General features: G+C 45.4%; 1 protein-coding gene across 1 annotated transcript in view; it reads right to left on the bottom strand.

Annotated features, from left to right (window-relative positions):
• Positions 1-20,878, bottom strand: part of FER1L6 (fer-1 like family member 6) — a 146,660-nt gene that overhangs the window by 28,331 nt on the left and 97,451 nt on the right. The window contains exons 22-32 of the mRNA XM_060127378.1: positions 19,493-19,642; positions 12,159-12,269; positions 11,734-11,895; positions 10,431-10,611; positions 9,805-10,022; positions 8,209-8,331; positions 6,937-6,976; positions 5,630-5,742; positions 4,470-4,601; positions 2,934-3,059; positions 403-530 (exon numbers count right to left, since the gene is read on the bottom strand). Coding sequence (XP_059983361.1) covers positions 403-530; positions 2,934-3,059; positions 4,470-4,601; positions 5,630-5,742; positions 6,937-6,976; positions 8,209-8,331; positions 9,805-10,022; positions 10,431-10,611; positions 11,734-11,895; positions 12,159-12,269; positions 19,493-19,642 — 1,484 coding nt within the window. The remainder of the gene's footprint in view (positions 1-402; positions 531-2,933; positions 3,060-4,469; positions 4,602-5,629; positions 5,743-6,936; positions 6,977-8,208; positions 8,332-9,804; positions 10,023-10,430; positions 10,612-11,733; positions 11,896-12,158; positions 12,270-19,492; positions 19,643-20,878) is intronic.

Genomic DNA, 20,878 nt, shown 5'->3' with positions numbered 1-20,878 from the left:
CCCTTCTCTTCTACTTATGAGCTGTGTGAACTTGAACAAGTTTCTAAACCTCTCTGGGCCTTGGTTATCTTGTTTGTAAAAAGGAACTCTCTCCAAGGCAGGAGGCTGAATCTGATGACTGTTCAAGTGGTGTCTTAAATTTGAGATCTGGGAAAATCATTATTGGAAAACCATGGCCATGAAGACCATGCAGAACCAAGCTGCTGAGGGGACCAAGGAAACAATTCAGCCCTTCTCCATGAAGAGAGGCTTGATTGGCTGTTATCCCGGGCAGGAGTCTGCATTTAATCTCCTGCACTGTTTACTCAGACCCACACACGTATCCACACCAAACACCCTACAGAAGCACCATAAGAACAAATGCAGAGCGGACAATGCAATGAAACCCAGGTGGCCACTGACCTTCCAAATACCGGGTTCAGTTGTTTAGGGATGTATTTGTCCCGGTCTTTGATTTCAGTTTTGCCAAGCTTGACCACAATGTAGGGATCCGATTTGCCATCTGGATCAGCTGGACTAAGATTAAATGCCTGGAGAAGAGAAAAAAAAAATCCCTTTGGTCCAGTGGTTCTCAACACTGGCTGGCACCGGGATCCCCTGGGAGTTTTAAAAAATACTGATGCCTGAGGTCTATTCCCAGACGTTCTGATTAAACAGGCCCTGGCCCTGGGGATCTTTAGAAGCTCCCTAGAGGATTCTAGTGTGCAGCTATAAAGTTAAGAACCACTGTTTTAGCCTCTCTACTCTGCTGTTAAAAGTTATCAGCTTTGCCCAAGTTCTACTTTCTCTGGAGTTGTCTCCCCAGTGGAAAGCAGCCCTTGGCACAGAGTAATGAGGAATCTGCTGGACCAGGAAGCAGACGGCACGAATTTGAGTTCCAGTTCTAGGTAGTCATGTGATCTTGGGCAAAACATGTCATCTCTCTGAGATTAATATGTAAAATTATGGGATAGACCTAAAGCCTCCTCCCAGAAGTAGTGGACTCTGAATCCATGACCCCATCAGTCTTGCATTTAGCGCTGGTCAGCTGAGTAATGATCTGTTTCTGTCAGGGAGGACCAGGGTAGGGAGCTGGTGAGGAAGGACATGGAGAAGATGGAGAAACTGCAGAGATGAGAGCTGGATAAGAAACAATCACATTTTTAGGACTCTGTCTTACAGACAGGAGGGTATAAGCACACAAAGCTATATTTTCAAGGTTGTTCATTAGAACGTTGTTTAATAGCTAAAAATTGTGAACAACCTATATGTCAATTACTTAAGGAGAAACTCCATCCAAAATTGTCCCTCCCCTGCTGGCCCCATGGTCTAGTGGTCAAGATCCTGGTTTCCATCCAAAATTGTCCCTTCCCCATTTACTCTCGTCACCACATTGCCCAATTTTTCTTTTTTACTGAAGTATAGTTGATTACATCCCCCAATTTTAATTCTTTATTTAGTAGTTATCTCTGACATTCATCTTGCTTATTTATCTGTCTGTTGTTTATTTTCATACTCTCCTAATGCCCACACCACCCCCAATTAGTTATAATTTTCACGAGAGCAAGGATACTGTCTGTCTTGTTCATTACATTAACTCCAGGACTTAGGACAGGGTCTTCCCAATATTTGTTGAATGAATGAATAAAGGATACTACAAGTATCCTTTATTGGATAACTTTACAAGTTACTTCTCATCTTTCCAACTAGACTGTGACTTCCTCTAGGGCAGGCACTGTGTTTTTTTCCGTCACGATATCCTTAGTGATTAGAACATGCCTGGCACATGGTGGTCATGGCCATGATGACGTTGCTGCTAATAACAAAGGAAACATGAGAACTGCATGATGGAAAGGGGATGTTTAGTTGTCCCCTGGCATAAAGAATAACTCGTCTTTGTTTTATGTTTCATTTCGGTTTCTAAAAACGATTTTAGGCAATTTAAGCAAAGAGTTAATATAAAATATAATGACTACAATCAAGTAAGATTATGAAAATCAACTTCAATTTGTATTGAAAACAAATACATGAACCATAAATGTCTAGTACACAGTTGCTTTGATTGAGCACCAAATTTGGCCCCGAGCTTCCTGGCAATCAGACCAAAAGTTTCACAATTAGTGTTTAGTGCTCTCATTATCAGAAAAGAAGAAGCCTAGGGCAGATAATATTTTTCTTGGAAATACACTGGAAATGAAATTTCTGACTGCAGCAGAACAGAGGCATAGCCCCGGAGGCGGGGGAGGATTGCACAGTGGCAGCTGCCCTGTTCTGCCCTGGTTCTTCCCGCTGTCTTGCCTGTGAGCTTCCTGCTTCAGTGCTACTTGGTTTCCTGCCCAGCTAGCAGGCAACCACAGAGAGCAAATAAAGCTACACAGAGCAGTCCTCTCAGCCTGGGAAATATTTTCGCTCAGTGAAAAGCCAGCAAAGGTCCATGTTACCAACCAAACATCATACCCTCTGTTATGGACTGAATTGTGTTTTCTCAAAATGCCTACATCAAAGCCCTAACCCCTAATGTGACTGTATTTGGAGATAGGGCCTTTAGGGAGCTAATTAAGGTTAAATGAAGTCATAAGGGTGGTGTCCTAATCCGATAGAACTGGTGGTCTTACAAGAAGAGAAAGAGACAACAGATTTCCTCTTCTCTCTCTCTCTCTCTCTCTCTCTCTCTCTCTCTCTCTCTCTCTCTCTCTCACACACACACACACACACACACACACACACACACACACAGGAAAGGCCATTTGAGGACACAGCAAGAAGGTGGTCATCTATAAGCCAGGCAAAAAGGTCTCACCAGAAACCAACTCTGATGGTACCTTGATCATGCACTTTCAGCCTCCAGAACTGGAGAAAATGAGTATCTGTTGTTTATGTCACCCAGTCTACGGTATTTTGTTATGGCAGCTCTAGATTAAGACAACCCCTCAGAGTAAACAAGGATGCCTCACCGCAACAATGTACACCCTGATCAGGACTTTGATGGGGTGGTTGGATGGAATCCCTTGCTGGATTCTCAGCTGCTTGCTGTCCTTGGTGCCGGAATCCTCGGGGCTTTTGTAGATGCAGAAGGAGCCCTGGAACCACAAAGCACTACCCGTTGAAACAAGATAGTCATATGCCCCACTGAAAACCAACCATGTAGAGGAATAAATTATTGATACACGCAACAACTTGGATGGATCTCAAGGACATTATATAAGTGAAAAGAGCCAATCTCAAAAGTCTCATACTGGAGGGTTCCATTTATATAACTTTCTTGCAATTACAAAATTATAAAGATAGAGGATAAGTCCGTGATTGCCAGAGGATAGAGACAGTCACAAGCAGGGCATAATTATAAAGGGGTAGCATGATGGAGATCTTTGTGGTGACGGAATAGCTCTGTATCTTGTTTGTGGTAGTGGTTACACAAATCTACATATGTGATAAAAATTACATAAAACTATATACACACTCTATCAATGTGGATATCCTGGTTTTGATATTTACATAAGATGTAAACAATGGAGGAAACTGGGTGAAGGGTCCACTAGACCTCTGTCTACCATCTTTGCAACTTTCTGTGAATCTGAACTATTCAAAATAAAGAGGGCTTTTTAAAATTAAAAAAAAAAATGTCTAGGGCATAGCGCTGGGAAAAGGAGCACAGCCTGGGACCCAACAGGACCTGGGGTGGTGCTACTCTTGTCCCCTGGATGTCCTCAGGCCATTCACATAACCCTCCTGCATCTGTGCTTCTTCATGGTACATCAGTGAATCAGTGTTGGTACAGTACCACCCTCCTCACGGAGCTGTTATGTGAGAAACGAAAGGAGCATCAGATGGAATCCTGAGTGCCTTTTACATGCAGGGTGCTGAGCTAGTGTTTCCTCCCATTATCTCATTCAATCTTGGCTTCAGTATTTCTATTTTCAGATGCCGCAACCGAGGCTCAGGGAGGTCAAGTACTGCTCAAGATCACAAGCTAGTTAGGATTTAAATCCTAAATGAGGATTTAAACCCAGACTGGCAAGCTGCAATGCCCATGCGATTTCCAACACATCACCTTCATATAAAGGGCCCAGGCGTGCAGTAAGTTCATAGTGAGTGTCAGCTACTGCTTTGTGGTGCTGACACCGTAAGTCTGCCAGATGAAGGGTTTGTGTTGTTTGATTAATTTAATCATTCAGCTGATAGGCTTGTATAAATCATATGTTTGGTAGGTCAGGGGGTGGGAAAAGCAGAGTAAAATTAAGTGATCCCTTTAGGCAATGACTCTGCCTCCTCATATTCCACAGACTGAGCTCCGATCCACTTTACTGGCCACAAATCAAATACCTTGAAAGACTGGGGCTAGGTCTTGTGGGGTTCTAGAGAGGGAGGGGCCTGCAGAGAGATTAAGGATTTTCCTTACAGACATCGCACACCACAGTCCAACAGAATTGAGTCATATCCGACATTTATGGACAGGAGAGCCAGATAAAAGGGTTAACCTTGGAACCTGCCTTAAACTTTCCTATGACTCGGTCTCTGTCAAGGCCATGGTCATCCTCCGTAGACTTGCCTCTGAGCAGCTCAAAGGTTTTCACCCAGTCTTCAAAATTGTTGAATTCACTCTCCAGATCCCCATTGTATATCTTTAGGGAAAAGGGAGAAGAGTGTGCTCAGAGGAAGGAAAGCCCAGGATTGATTTAATGAAAACTGCCAAGATTCTCCAAAACCAGCCTTCGTATATGCCCCTTGGAAAAATCTAAGAGGCGCTGTTAATTTATCTTCAGCAAAATAAGGAATATGATTGACTTGGCATTCCTAGAACTAAGTACCACTCTGAAATTTATAAAACGTTTTTGATAAACTTTGAAATTCTAAGAAGTATAGCTAAACCAACAATATTTTAAATATATAAGTATAAATGTGACAAAGCTTTTTATAGCTAATTGATGTCATTGATTTTTGGATACAGACTACAATATTTTGAGGACATTCAAATTAAAAAATATTCATTGAACATTTCATTCTTAACACATATAAAGTGATGGAATATTTGTTTTTATTATAATGCATGTAGTCATGAATTTTCCAAGCAGAAAATTACATATATATTTTAGAAATGGAAAATTGGATTGAGTTTTTGATTGAGTAATATAATTAAATCACTTGTTCAAATTTCCCATCAAAATTACTTACCTAAATTCATTATCTAGGTACATAATTTTCATAATGCCAATTTTCATATCCATCAATATGCCTCTAGCTAATAGCCTCTGGCTAATGTTAGGACTGGCCTGACGAAGCTGACTTTTGTAAGAGTTAAAACTCCTGCTATGTCGAGTCTGTACATATCTGCACGATGAATCTGCATGATGATGTCAAGCCCCGCGAGGTGAACCCAGGGGAACTGTAAGTTACATTGTTGCATCCAGGCTAACCAAGTGAAGCTATGCCCCTTCTCAATAGGAGGATGTAGAGAATAGAAAACTAGCAAGCTCCACTGTGGAGCTTGGCTTGCACGCTTGTTAGTTTGTTACTCTGCATCAATGATTATAACAAAGACAAAGTAAGTTATTCAGACAAAGGTATTCTGGAGTTGACTGAAGCACTAAAAGAACGCCCACCTCCTGAGTTTCCCACCCTAACCATGGCCAAGATGGCTGTGTCCACACACCTGCAAGACAGCCAGGTTGGGGATTTCTTTTTCTTTGAGTTTCTTCTTGAGTATTTTGTCTTTCTTCTTCTTCAGGCCATCTATATTTACCACTACCTCGTCTGGTTTTGCCTCTGTGAACATTTAGTGAAAATGGTTAGACTTCTTACGCTGTTGAGATGAGAAAACAAAGTCATGCTCCCTCTTTCCCTTTGCTCTGGCATGTGTCATGACCCTTCTTTTAAGAAAGAAATAGTAACATTTCACTGTAGGATTTCTGCACATAGCCCTGCAGACCGTGCACTGAAGGAGCAGAGGAGATACCACTTATGCAGCAGTGCAGTGTCAGTGGATGCCCCGGGGCTGGCAATGTGTTGGCCTTCCCTGCCATATGCGAGAATTCATTAAGCTAGGCACGGAGAGGGTAAGTAATTTGCCCAGTCACCCAGCTAGCAAAGAACAGACCCAGGATGGAGTGACACCAAAGCTTTAGATACATTCCCTCTCAGATCTGTTTAGGAACTTGAGAATCATCTAGTTCAACAACATGCTCAAATATGCTAAGGGTCTAACACAATGTCACAAATGTACTTAGATTATTCAGTAATTTTTTAGGAGCAGATGCTGGAGAAAAATCACCCAAGCTCCACTATTTTCTAGCTGCATAAACCTGGGCAAGTTACTCAGCCTCTTTGTACTTCTGTTTTACTATCTGCAAATCAAGATACGATTGCTTATGTCATGGGGTTGGTCTTAGAATTAAATATGCTAGTAGGAGTGGCCTGAGGAACTGAGCTTGGCTCTGGTTTTCTCACTTTTTGTGCCACCTGAAACAGCACTTGGTGTTACTGTTGTTTTTAGGCCAAGACTTACCGTTGGCTTACATCAAGTTTGTGGTCATTTCAAATCCCAGGGCTCTTCATTTGAGCTTCTGCCAAACCAGATCTACCCAAACCTTGTCAACTGCGTTTTGGAAGCTAAATCCAGGTCACCTGTGTTAAAGTTGATCATGCTGGCTTTGGCCTGTCGTCCCAGCTTGCTCCTAGTTTTACTCTGCTGTTTCTGCATTAAGACTGTCAACATAGGGACTTGAGCCAAAGGGTCGATTTCAGCACTCAACTGAACTCAGAAGACCTGGGATCTGGTCTCCATCCAGCTCAAATCAGCTATGTGACCTCTTTCAAGTGTCGTCATCTTCCTGGGATTATTTCCTCACTAGGGAAATGAGGGCTTTGGGCTCCAGTGTTGCGCCCATGGCTCCCATTTTATCATTTGCTCACTCACATGGCCTTAATGCATGTTCAAATGTCCCCAGAACAGCCACTTACCTGTGTTGCCTGTTTGCTCCTTGGAATTGCTCTCCTTTTCCTTTGAGAAAAGAGGGAGACGAGATGATGGACACTGTCTTGTCTCACTTATTAACCCTGACTGCTAACAGTTCTCATTCAATTATCTCAGCCCTCTGCATTTTAAAAGAATACGCAAACAGTCCTCAGTGGCCCCCAGATGAAGCCTCACTGTAAAGACCTAGGGCTTAAGTGCAGGGAGATGCCCTGCCCTAAAGAAGACGCGCCCACACCTCCAAAACCGGTGCCACCAAACTGTGGACGTCCTCGTCCTCTGTGTGCAGCCTCCTCTCAGCTGCTGGGAAAGCAACCCCTCTCCCCACTGTTCTTCCACATCCCTGGAGCATCACCTCAATCTGCAACTATGAGTTTTATGGGCTGGCACGTTGGGTTGTTGGGTTTGTCCTGGGACTGGGGAGGTTAGCGGAGAAAGAGGAAAGGGCTGAACACTCACCAGAAGTGGTAGTGTCCATTGTAGTAAAACGAGGGTGTTTGGAAGCAGGGATTAACACTTAGTTTGTTTATTTAACTATATGTCAATATTCATGGATAGTCCTTGATGAAGAAATTATGGTCTTTCCAAATAAAGAATCAGAAGAGTTGCTACTCAATAAAATATGATGATAACCTCTGAACAACTTTCCTTTCCATTTTTACTCAGGGAAGAGAAGTCTTACAGCTTCACCCACTGAGCCTTTGCCTGTGTCTCCAGACCCACTCCCCACTGGTTCTCTGGCTTTATAACTCAATCCCTTTCTTATTCCCTGTGCATGAGACCCTGCTGATTATTCCCATTTGCTAAGGCCAAGACCTCTGCCTTTACTTTGATAATTTCCCATATGAACTTAGAAATCTGCTGGAGACCTGGAGCCCTTTGACCTGGAATCTCCAGGTGAACCTGAAGCCCCCTTCGCTGATGCCCACATGTCCAGAGACCCATTTCTCTTGGCTAGACCTCCCTGAGGTGGGCAGATTCCCTGGATGCCATGATAGACTGCACATCCTGCCAGCATTTACAGCAGAGCCTGTGTCCTAGGGCCAGCTCCAGCCAGACAGTGAGGATTTGGCAGTACTGGACCCTTGGTCCTTTCAGGCTTTGAACCCTTCAGCAGTTAACAGAACCACACCCAAGTAGGGCCTACCTATAGCAGAATTTAAAAGAGGGGACAATGAAGGATTTGAGGTGGGGGAGAGTGCTAAATGGTGCTGTGCTCTTATCGAAGCCTTGACTGTCACAGCCAGGAGAGAGTCTACCTTCTGTGCTTTCTTCAGGGAGGCATAATATTTCGACCACCAGTCAATGACGTTTTCAGCAGATTCATCCGCTATGGTCCTCTTTCTCTTTTTAGTAGACTTCCGAGAAGGTCTCCTGGCATCCTGGCAAGGGATGAAGGATGGATTGTTAGGTGTCAAGGATCTGCATGCTGGTGGCTAAGTGGTTTACTAAGGAAGAGGACATGTAGGTACCCTCGGGGAAGTGGATGGAGGTGTCAGCAGGTTTTGTGATTGTAGCTCTCTGTCCCTCTTAAATCAATAAAAGTTTAATAATCTGTCATCCATTAATGAGCTTATTTGACATTTATCAAGCAGGTATGAGATTTTGTGGTTGACATTGGGGATGTAAGGGGTAGACATCATCCCTACTTTTGGGAAGCTTCGAATTCAGTGCAGGAGACAAGCAGGCTACATGATACAATGTGATAAAGTAGAAAAGGAATTAGCTTCTAAACATAATATAAACGTTTATGATTTTATGATTCTCAGTTTCCTCAACTAGGAACAATAATACCTGCTCACTTCACTGTCATGAGGATTAAGTGACATAGGTAGACAATCCTCCTTTAGCATCACTTCTGATTTGAACAGATGCAAATAAATGACACCTACAACATAAGTGATGGGGGGATAGGAGAAGCAGTGTGATGCATACGTGGCAGAAGGGAAGCATTTGGGGAGAAAGTTGTGTCATGCCAAATTTATCGTGTACTTATCATCCATTTGCTCTCAGACATCTCTCAGGTATCTACAATGTGCCAGCCACTCTATCAAGTGCGGGGGATACAGAGATATTTTTAAAAATCATCTATGACCTGGTGAAGCCCACAGTTTTATGGTGGCAACAAACAAACTGAAATTTGCAACATAAAGTGGCAGGTACAATGCTGGTGGGATGGAGAGAACCCCGTGGGCTGTCAGAGAGTCACGCTGAGCCTGGATGAGATGGGAAGAGCCTGAGAAAATAGCCATTCATCTCCCATACTGTGCCTTTTATTTCAGCTTTTATAATTTGCTGGGCAGGTCATCTCTTAGGACTTTCTTAAACCTGCTTTCTTCTTTAAGTCAGTTGCTAGATACACCAGGATTTTGCCCTTAAAACTATGACTTAGAAGATTACTCATGTCCCCATTTTATGGTCTTGTGTACTTATCCATCTCCCCTCCCAGAATCTCAGCTAACTGAGGATAAGTCTCACTTTTATGTAGACCAGAAGACGCATCTTTTTGGTCCTACGTGACGTTGTACAAAGTAGGTTCAAAATATTTGTGGAATAAGCCTTGATGAGGAAACCATTGTTTTTCCAAGCTAATGAATTAAGAGTTTCTGTTCAATTAAATACTGCTATCACATTTGACTAGCACTTTAATTTCACATACACTGACTTATCTGATTCTATGACAATGCTGTGAAGTGGGTATTGGTGTCCCCGTTTTACAGATGAAGAAACTAGTGCTCAGAAATGTGAAGGTGCTTGCCGTGGTCACACAGCTAGTAGGTGGGAGGATTAGCATCTAAAACCTCTGAGCGAACTCTAATGTGCCTGGTAAATATGAAGAGGGATGACATTCCGACCTTAGCTTTTCTGTCTTTCGGTGGCTCCTGGGCTGCAGGTTTGTGTTCCGTCTCCAGCATAGGGGATGGGTCAGGGATATCCACCAGGCTGGCTGCCTGAACCTGGGCCAAGTCGGGTACCACTGTGGGAGGCGGCCCAATATCCACAAAGATTTGATCTGTCGGGAGCTCCTGAGCAGAGCTGGGGGTCTCAGAAGGCTCAGTGGAAATTAATGAATCTGAAATAGCCAAAATGAAAGTGCATTGGGTCAGGACTTCCCTGGTGGCACAGTGGTTAAGAATCTGCCTGCCAATGCAGGGGACACGGGTTCGAGCTCTGGTCCAGGAAGATCCCACATGCCACGGAGCAACTAAGACGGTGCGCCACAACTACTAAAGCCCACGCACCTAGAGCCCGTGCTCCGCAACAAGAGAAGCCACCGCAATGAGAAGCCCGCGCACCGCAATGAAGAGTAGCCCCCACTCGCCGCAACTAGAGAACAGCCCCGCACAGCAGCAAAGACCCAACACAGCCAAAAATAAAAAATAAAAGAAGTAGAGGGGACCGCAGGAAATTCTTCAGAAAGATCCTGCAGGCACCACGGTTTTGTAGCCCACAGCGCTAGAATCTAGAAGGAGCTTCCTACCTTGCACAACTTGGGCTCCATCCACCTGTGAGGTGAGGGCAAGGGGCTCCCTGGATTTACACAAAAACTGTTTCAAGCAGTTGATGGTGTAGGTGCCCACGAGGGTGCTCCTCCCAAAGGCTCTCCAGTCCACCACGCAGATGCTCAGGGGTGGGTGCAGAAGCTCATTCTCAGGCAGCTCCTGCAGGGAGAGGCTGGGGTGAAGTGGGGCACTGCCTGGGCTGACCTGTCTGGGTGTAGGACCAAAGCAAGCCAGGTACCCATCCTTCCTCTGTCCCTGCCTGTCCTTTCCCTACAGGTCACCCCTGCAGCTTGCCAGAGTCTGGAGCAATGCCTCCTCAAGCCAGGGAGTCATTACCCAACATATGAGGATGGTACTAACGATTCACCCCAGGTGTAAACTGCAAAAATCACATACTCCCAAGTTCTCTATGGCAGTAGTCTTCAGTCCTCTTACTTTGTCATTACTGTATTTATCCGAACTTTCATCTCAGATGAACATTAATCCAGACCCAAGATATAAAGCAGATGAGAATTGAGCCATTTAAGATGGAGCTGAGCGTGAGGGGCCAGCGCCCCATCCATTTCTTTACCCTGGTGGACCCCGAGGCTCAACAAAGTCTGATTTGGAAGGTTTGCAAACACAGTACACATTCTTTAATTCTAGTCCTTCTTGATTCAGAATCTGTGTCCATTGGAACTGACTGGGTTAGACAAAGCAAACTTTGACTTCACAGTTGGTTCCAAATCAGAGCACAGAAATAAACAAAAGCACAGGTGTCAAGCATTGCTTTTGACACGCTATGTACAACTAATTTTTTAAAACTCTAACCATTGTAGTAAGTTCCATGACAGCGTCTTCCAGGCCAGTGGTTCCCAAACTCCAGTGTGTATCAGAGTCACCTGCAGGGCTTGTCAAACCAGAGGTGTCTGGGCCCTACCCCCCAGTCCCAACAGTCTCTGGTTCAGTAGTTCTGGGGCAGGGCCTGAGAATCTGCATTTATAATAAGTTCCCAGGTGATGCTGATAAACTGGGGGCCACACTTTGGGAACCACTGTCACCTTCTTTGATTTACTATAAGATCTACACCCAGAACCTTTAAAAACAAAACAACAACAAAAGTCCGTTTTATCCCATTCTGCAATTCTGGCTTTTTACTGAATTAAACTGTTCTTTCTTGTGAGTAGTGGGGCACCTGAAACTCTGAAACATCTCCCCAAGTCAGGTTCAGGAAGGAGTGGGTCGCATCTATGGAGATGAAGGGAATGAGCGGGTGGGGCAGGGGAGGGGAGAGACCCGCACCACTTCGAAAGCATCTGCCTGGACGCTGAAGTTTGGGTTGTTCTGGTAGCTCTGGATCACACAGGACTTGACTCCATGCCCGCCACACTCGATGAGGACCTGGGGACGATCCACCGAGAGGAGCTGCACCTTCTTCATTTCCCGGACTCCCCAGAAGAGAACCTGAAGAGAGGATGGCAGGGCTGCCACACAGAGGCCCAGGGAGGCGCCAGCAGGTGTGGCTCAGGTGTGGGAAAGTGAGCTGTGCCAGCCTGAGAACCACAGGATGTTCTTCCAGGAAAGGATGGGGCAGCTCCTTGTGGCTCCGTCCGATCAGCCACGTCTCCTTCCCACCCCTCAAGTCTCCTGACACAGTGCAGGCATGATTGCAATGCACCAGTGCCCTTTAGTCCCAAAGAACAACCCAGTCCTTCCGGGCCCCATACCTCCACTTGGTATTTACTCAGCACTGGCCGGATGCTGGCAGGAACAGGGTAGATCTGGGTGACATCGGGTGGGTCGAGGGGAGGGAGCCCTTGCAGCCCAGACGCAGGGACCTACCACACAGATCAAGCGCTGGTTAGACATTGGGAGAGGTAAGGAAAATGAACGCTGCCGCGCAATGACCTCATTGGAAAGACTGTCACTGTTTTAACCAAAGGAATGTTTCCAGCTTAAAATGTAAATCAAGGTGATGCATTTTGTCACAGAGAATAATTTCTTAATTTACAAATGCATTCGTTCCCAAGGGTAATCAACATTTAGTGAGCACTCACAACGTGTCACAAACTAATAGTTTCATAAGCTTTCAGCGAGCTCACAGTATAGAGGAGAGGAAAAAAAGACAGATAGATCCTCATAACCTCATTGTATTTCATTCTTTTCATTCTTTCTTGAAAATTAATTACATAAACACTTATCTAAAGTTTAAAAAGAGCAATAAATTAATTTTAAAGCTTCATATTAAAATTTTGGAAAAGCAAGTTTTCAATTCATAATATTTTCTAATATCCTTCATACTTATTCTTTACCTTGTGGGTAATTTAGAAGTAGTCTCCTTAATTTCTGAATTTATGGTGTTGTTGTAGAAGTATTGCGTGATTTACAGAGTGGTCAGAAAAATATACTCTGTAGGATTTTAAACCTCTGAAGTGTTTTGAATGTTATCTGACATTATTGGAAGCAAAAAATTCTAGTAACACCTTTGCAGATGATTTATTCATTAAAGAATATAAGCAGTAAATATATAGGATTAAACATTTTAAAAATATCTCTGGTATCTAAATGTTTGCAGATATTATAGAAATAGGAAATAAGTAAACCTATAGACATTAAATAATAACTGAAAAATTATGAGTGGTAAAGTAATGGTTGAATGTTTTGAGTATGTAGGATAAATTCAAGTATTTTACAAATGGCTGAAATCTAATTTTTTTCTGTCATTAAAGTATATATATATTCAGTCAAAAAAAAAAGAAATGACAGGGGAATTACAGCCATAGAATAGAGAAGGGTCTCTGATCAGATTCCAAACCTCTGAGACTTAACTATCCTCCCACTGTGCACTACAAGAGATTGATTTAATCACATAGAGACTAGTCATAATCAGTAAAACAGAAAATGAAGTCTTTTGAAGGCAGACCTCCAGGAAAAGGTGTTATTTCCTGTGCATTTGGAGTTGACAAAACCGCAAGAGGACAATTGCTATGCTTTATTGAAATCTCACACAAAGGACTTAGAAAGTCTCCTAAGGAAAGGGCCTTTCTCATTTGTGGGCCACCCCACATTACCTTCAAGACCTGGCTCAACACGTACATCTTTCAAGAAGCCACCCCTGATTTGGTCCCGGCCACTGTGGCCATTCTCCTAATCTTCAGTCCTTGGAACACAGTGTGTCCTCTCTGGAGGCTTAGTGCAGAAACTAGTGGACTGAGCCCAGAAACCAGGCTCTGCTGTGTGACCCTGCATGAGTCCCTTTCCCTCTCTGGACCTCAGATATTGGGCCAGCTAACCCTTCAAGTCCCTCAGGAGCCAGATGTTCTATTAAACATTGCTTTGGAGCAGGAGGTTTTCCTCGCTGGGGGAGTTTGCCTGACTTGGCCAAGAGGAAGCCTTTGTTTACTTCATTATTCTCAGACTCTCAGGTAATGCTCCAAAGCCAGTGAGCTCTTGATAAATGTTTATTGGCTGACACACATTAGCTCCGTATGCTCAAAAAAGCCTATTTGCCCATCAAAACCTGTAAAGCACAAACATATCACCATTTCTTTTTCACAGACATATTCTAGCTGGCATCGGCAGATGTGGTTCAGTTAATTACAAGAAAGCCCAGAAAAAGAAGACAGCAGTCACTGCGAATGCCAAGTAGGCTCAAGATAATGAAGCCGCAGAAGGAACCAAACCAGATCAAGGAGCCGGGAAAAGGTGAGGTGAACACTGCCTGGCGGCGAGGAGGTGAGCGATCCAGGCTGCAAAACATCGCCTCCCTGAGAAAGCTAATTGCTCCTGTGGCTCCAAACGTAAAGCCACAAAAACAGCTGTGATGGTGGCACAGGATGGGATGGTGCCTCTGGATGTGCTTTTAAAAGTGCCATACGTGGGCTTCCCTGGTGGCGCAGTGGTTGAGAGTCCGCCTGCCGATGCAGGGGATGTGGGTTCGTGCCCCGGTCCGGAAAGATCCCACATGCCGCGGAGCGGCTGGGCCCGTGAGCCATGGCCGCTGAGCCTGCGCGTCCGGAGCCTGTTCTCCGCAACGGGAGAGGCCGCAACAGTGAGAGGCCCGCGTACAGAAAAAAAAAAAAAAAAAAAACCATATGTTTTGCTCGTCTTGGGGCCTCTGCCTTCAAAAAATTTACAGATTAAGGGAGACAAGCTGTAAACAATTGCCTTTATCAAAGCCTAGATTTGGGACTTCCCTGGCGGTCCAGAGGCAAAGAATCTGCCTTACAATGCAGGGGACGTTGGTTTGATCCCTGGTCAGGGAAGAAAGATCCCACATGCCGCGGGGCAACTAAGCCTGCATGCCACAACTACTGAGCTCGTGCACCTCAACTAGAGAAGCGAAAACCCACACGCCACAACTAGAGAGAAACCCAGGCACCGCAAGGAAGATCCTGCGTGCTGCAACTAAGACCCAATGCAGCCAAAAATAAAAATAAATAAATAAATCCTAAAAATAAAAGCCTGGATTAAATAGAAAAAGAGGCAAAGTGACGTAGGATGGAAGAGGAGAAAACATTTGACTGAGGTGGGGGAGGGGAAGCTGCCTGGAGGAGGGAACTCTTGCCCTGAACTGTGAGGATGATCAGTTTCGTAAATAGAGTGCAGGGGGTGGAGTCGGCAGAGCAGGGAGACATTTCGAAATAGGGTGACAGCGTGGCCAAAAGCAGAGAAGCACATCTGTGCGCTGAGGTCTGAGAATTCAGAATAGTCTGCTGTAAAGAGGCCACAGTACGTGCAGAGTAATTGTGCTGAAATGTGAGCCGGAAAAGGCAGTCTGAAGACAAATTAATTTGGGGAGAGCTTAAATGCTAAGCTACGGAAATCCGACATTCTCCTATGGGCTAGATTTTCTTTTCATGAAATATTAAGAGTTACCATGCAAAAAGAAAATATCTGTACTCACAAACATTTGGGAAATGTTGAATTTCAAAAAAGAAAGAAATTTCAAAAGTTTCTTTATAGCTGACTTCTCAGAGTCTTTACCAAGGTAACGGGCATTTCAAAGTCCCAAGAGGGACATAATATGAAGAATTTCCCAAACTTTGTTTTTTGGTTTTTTTTTTGCAATACACAGGCCTCTCACTGCTGTGGCCTCTCCCGTTGCGGAGCACAGGCTCCGGACGCGCAGGCCCAGCGGCCGGGGCTCACGGGCCCAGCCGCTCCGCGGCATGTGGGATCCTCCTAGACCGGGGCACGACCCCGTGTCCCCCGCATCGGCAGGCAGACTCTCAACCACTGCGCCACCAGGGAAGCCCGCAAACTTTGTTTTTACTGTATTTAGAGGGACTTGTGTTCCAAAGATACAGATTTTGGGAATACAGATTTTCTTATCTTGAAGATAAGAAACAGACTGTCTAAAGAGGAGAGTGGTATGGTGGACTTGCGTTCTGGAAGGAATGCAGAGGATGAAGCAAACAAGGAAGAGGAGGGAGCTAGGAGACCAGGAAAGAGGCCAGTGGAACGATCCTGATGAGAACGAGGGTCTACAGGAACAAGGGACAGTCACCGGGCTGGAACGATTGGCTTGCCCATGGATACAAACCCAGAGTGAAGAATTACAGCTGAGTGTGAATTCTCAAGGCAGAGAGTCTAGGAGAACAGGGGGGCAGTGGGCCAGGACTGGGAAAACAGGGTCAGCTAGCTGGGTAGAGGAGGAAAATGGAGGTAAGGAATTCAGTCTGGGGCACTGAAGAACCCAGGTACTACACCCTTCTTCTGAGACAGGGAAGCCTTTCAGTAATGGAGACAGACGGGCTGAAGGTGAACCACCCACAGACGGAAACTGAGAGCCGCTGGTGACAAATGAAGGCGTTTTCCAGCTCCCGCCTTCCTGGAGTGTAGGAGATGCACATGCTGAGACAGTGGCGTCGATGATCAAATTAATTTTCGCACACGTAATCGACTGAGAGGAAGTCCTAATGAAACCCTAATGAATTGTGTCTCTTCGGTTGCTTGCCTCTGACACCCCACTGTCAGGAAGCAGCCGTATCTCGAACCAGTCTGCCCAGCTCACGGTGGAGGGAGGGCGGGAGAATCAGAGGTGGGGCCGTGGAACTGGGAGAAAGCCAGGACCTCAGAGGGCCTGTTGGGATCAGCTGGTCCAGCCCCTCATTGATGGATTAGGGAACTCCCTTCAGGAAGCTTCATGCAATGAAAAGAGCAGTTGACTGAATCCCACCCAGTAAACCTGGAGCCTCGGCTTTCTGACATGTAAAATGAAAGCATTGTACTCAAGCTGGTTTTCCCAAATCAGTCTTTCTTCTACCACTTTTACCACCTGTGTTATTATCTAGTAAACATTTTCATTAGATATAATTTCATTTTTAGAAAGGAAACTTCAAGTTGCTAAGTAAAACAGGTACCACTGGCCATCAATGGAAAGTAACTTTAAAAAGAAAACCAACGAAAACAAAATAATGTTATTGGAATATGTCATGTGTAGCATTTCTTAAAATTTCTTTTCACTGTGTTTGGAGGGGCCAGTGTTCCAAGAAGCAGACTTTGAGAAATGTTCTTGTAGATAACATTGATGTTTCTTTAGAGGCATTGAAGCTGAAGCCTATGCTTTCTGAAAAAGAAAGGTGGCAGGTTAAGAAACGTGTAATACACAGATGGGCGTGAAACTTTCTTCTAAAGGTACTTAGGAGGATCCAAAAAGGCAAAATTCCATTTACAACAATACGGATGGGCCTTGAGGGCATTACGCTAAGTGAGATAAGTCAAAGAGAAAGACAATACTCTATGATCTCAGTTATATGTGGAATCTAAAAAAAGAAAACAAACACAGAAACAGAGAGTAGATTGGTGGCTGCCAGGGGTAGGGAGGTGAGGAAAGTGGGTAAAGGTGGTCAAAGGGTACAAACTTCCAGTTTGAAGATGAATAAATTCTGGGGATCTAATGCATAGCATGGTGACTACAGGTACAATACTGTATTGTACACTTAAAAGTTGCTATGAAAGTAGATCTTAAAAGTTCTCACACCACACACACACACACACACACACACACACACACACACACACAAAAGGTTAACTATGTGAGGTGATGGATGGATGTGTTCATTAACCTTATTGTGGTAATCATTTTGCAATATATACATATATCAAATTATCATGTTGCCCACCTTAAACTTACACAACGTTATATGTCAATTATATCTCAATAAACCTGAGAAAAAAAGGCAACACTCCCTCGACATTAATTCACTGTGATTTAATGCTCTACCTGGTTTCAACCTAAGATTTTGACTCATTGACGGTCTAAAATCACCTGGACTCTCAATTAAGGAAAGACTGCAGCAGCTGATTTTGAAGCGCCCTTTCAGTTCTGACAGTCCATGTTTCTGTGCAACACACATCCATCTGGTGAGAGCTGGTTCTATTAGACTCTCACTTGGTTGATCATCCTGGAATCCTAGAAGCTAAGATTTGTAAGACAAAGAGTTCACTAGTCCTTCTCTCCTCCCCTCCTACACTACAAGCATCATAGAGCTGGAGCTGACGCCTGTGATCCTGCTACTCTGTCCCTTTAAGAGCTCATCCAGCTTCAGTTCCCCTGAGAGAGGTTGCTCTTTCTCCAAGGCAGCCACTCCAGCCTTAAAAAGTTCTTCCTCAAGTGGAACAAAAACCAGACGACAGTCAAAGGCTGATTGGGTGCACTTCAGAATTCATCTCTGTAGTCATATGCAGCTCCCAGGCCGCACACCTGGGCACTTTGGATTTGAGTACAAGTGTGTCTAACCCCGTAGCTAGCTGTTCCCGTCCTCTAATGCTATTCAGCCTCTTCAGCTCTCAGGGGAATCTGTACACTGGATTCTAGGCTCCGACCTACCCTATCCAGCGAGCCATTACCGTTCTATCCAGCTCAATGTATTCACCTGAATAAACACTTAGGACTAGATATTTTGCTTTAATATTCCATGGTATAATAATATTAATAATAATAAAATAGGTAGCATTTGTTGAGTGTCGATTCCACGCCAGGCACTTTAGGCAGGTTAATTATCATCTCCATTTTGCAGGTCAAACAGAGAGAGAGAAAGCAGCTTACCCACAGTCGCACACCAGTAAGTGTGGGAATGAGATCCGTATTCCTGGAATCCAGCTCCAGCACCTTCCCTCTTACTCATTTGCTACGTCTTGGGAATGTTTGTCTTCTAGTTTCTCTACTAGAGATTTTTTTAAATTGGGATTTCTGGAAAATGTGCTTTCCTAGAGAGGGACTGATCTGACCCAAAGGCTAAGTGCTGCCTGCCCTCAGTGAGTGGGGTGGTCAGGGAGGATGGTCAGGGCCTGACACAGGCCCACCTGGTCACTTCTTTCCAGGTCACCACTCTGTCCTATTTGGTCCTTGACTGGACAGCCAGACTTGAGAGGCTCAGCCTCCCTCCCTAAGTATCCTGCCATTGCTTTCTGAAAAAGTCCTCCTAGACATATGTTCATAAATTCCCCGATGTCTTAGTGGGACAGACTAAGGACTCGATGTCTTTGGGAAACTTTGTGATACGGTGTAAGGAGCAGAAGGCTTTAAAGGTCTAAGTTCAGCTCTCAGCTCAACCACCGACCAGCAGCATGACAAGGTAAGTCATTCAATTACATTAATCCTTCAGTTTACTATCTGCAAAATGGGAATCATAATCCCTACCTCAACAGGATTGAGGGAGGTTTCAGTGTGATGAGAGGTATGCGAGGCAGCAAACACAACACAGGGCACGTGGGAGTGTCCACAAACGTTTGCTCCCTTCCCCTTTTATATCCTCCTGTGGTCTGTATGGAGCTCAGGGTCTGACACATAGGGCTGCTCAAGCATTGCTGGCCAAATCCACATGGACCTTTCATCCTAGGACTCTGACTTGTAGCATGGAGGCTCTGGGAATAACCCGTCCCCTGAGTTCCTAAATGGCATCTCCCAGATCCCCAGAAGGAGCCGTCTCCAGACACAGGACAGCAGGGAGGGACCAGGCATAACGTGATGGACATACACTTCCCATGAGGCTGCTTCTCTGGCCAGGTAGACTAGATGGACGGCCAGTGCAGATATCACTTCTGGTTCACTTACCTGCAGCAGTTCAAATACAGCAAGGAGGTCCCCTCCAGAAAGGTTCCCGCAAAAGATGGGGTGGTAACACAGCCGGGGGGGTTCATAGTGCTGGTCAGCGAGCTTCACAACAGGAGCAGCCACGGTGGCACCCAAATATTCTGGCTTCCCCTAGGGCAGAAAAGAATGAAGTTTTGTCCCTGGTGGTCACCTACCTGGTTCTGATCTGCGTCGGTGCGATTCTGTAATTCATCTTCACAAAACTGTCAGCCTCAGTGTCTCCCTCCTGCTACGATCTCACTCTCTTCTTCTGCTAAGCCCCTCTCACCTCTTCCCACAGCCTTGGGGAGCAGCAGAATCCAGCTGGGCTCTCAGGGAAAACCCTAAGAGGGTCATCTTAGGGGCTTCCTGGCTCAAGGCGATCTTAGGGGTTATCCCTTTCCTCAGTGTATTGAGTTCAGTGGAATAAAGTAAAAATAATCACCCAGGGTAGACTTGAAGGGGAAAAGGAGAAATAAGGTGGCACCAAATATTCCAGAAGATCTCCAGAGCAGGGAACCCCTGTGGCTGGGAACACAAGTTTGGAGTCCAGGCAAACGTGAGTTGGAGTTCCCAAATCTATTGCTTTGGAGATCTATGGACTTGGGCCAGTTACTCAACCTTTTTTTTTTTTTGCGGTACGCGGGCCTCTCACTGTTGCGGCCTCTCCCGTTGTGGAGCACGGGCTCCGGATGCGCAGGCTCAGCGGCCATGGCTCACGGGCCCAGCTGCTCCGCGGCATGTGGGATCCTCCCGGACCGGGGCACGAACCCGTGTCCCCTGCATCGGCAGGCGGACTCCCAACCACTGCGCCACCAGGGAAGCCCTCTAAGAACTATTTGATGGGGTCACCTCCTGCCTCTTCCTCATCCCTGCTCCCAGGAGCCTCAGTCCACATTCCCCCCACGAGCAGCATGGGGCTGGAGCGTAGGGCTGCTTTGCTATTTATCTCAAGAACTGCTGTATCCCCTGGCACAGGGCAGGCACTCATTACATATTTATTGAGTGAAAACTCTTGGATAAATGACCTCCAAGTCCAAGGGCAGTGCCCACATTTTCTTTGGCTGAGGCTGGGTTTTAGTACCTGCACTACTTCATTGCCTTTGGATTCACAAACAAGCATTTGCATTCCTGGCTGTAGAAGGAAGCTTGGTTGAGGTGGAAATGGGTTTAGCTCAGTCACACTTAAAAACTAACAAAGTGGGGCTTCCCTGGTGGCACAGTGGTTAAGCACCCGCCTGCCAACGCGGGGGACACGGGTTCGAGCCCTGGTCCGGGAAGATCCCACGTGCCAGGGAGCAACTAAGCCCGTGCGCCACAGCTACTGAGCCTGCGCTCTAGAGCCCGCGAGCCGTAAGTACTGAAGCC

This window comes from Lagenorhynchus albirostris, chromosome 17, assembly GCF_949774975.1.
Source record: "Lagenorhynchus albirostris chromosome 17, mLagAlb1.1, whole genome shotgun sequence".
NCBI lineage: Eukaryota > Metazoa > Chordata > Mammalia > Artiodactyla > Delphinidae > Lagenorhynchus > Lagenorhynchus albirostris.
This window is presented reverse-complemented; position numbering and strand designations above follow the sequence as displayed.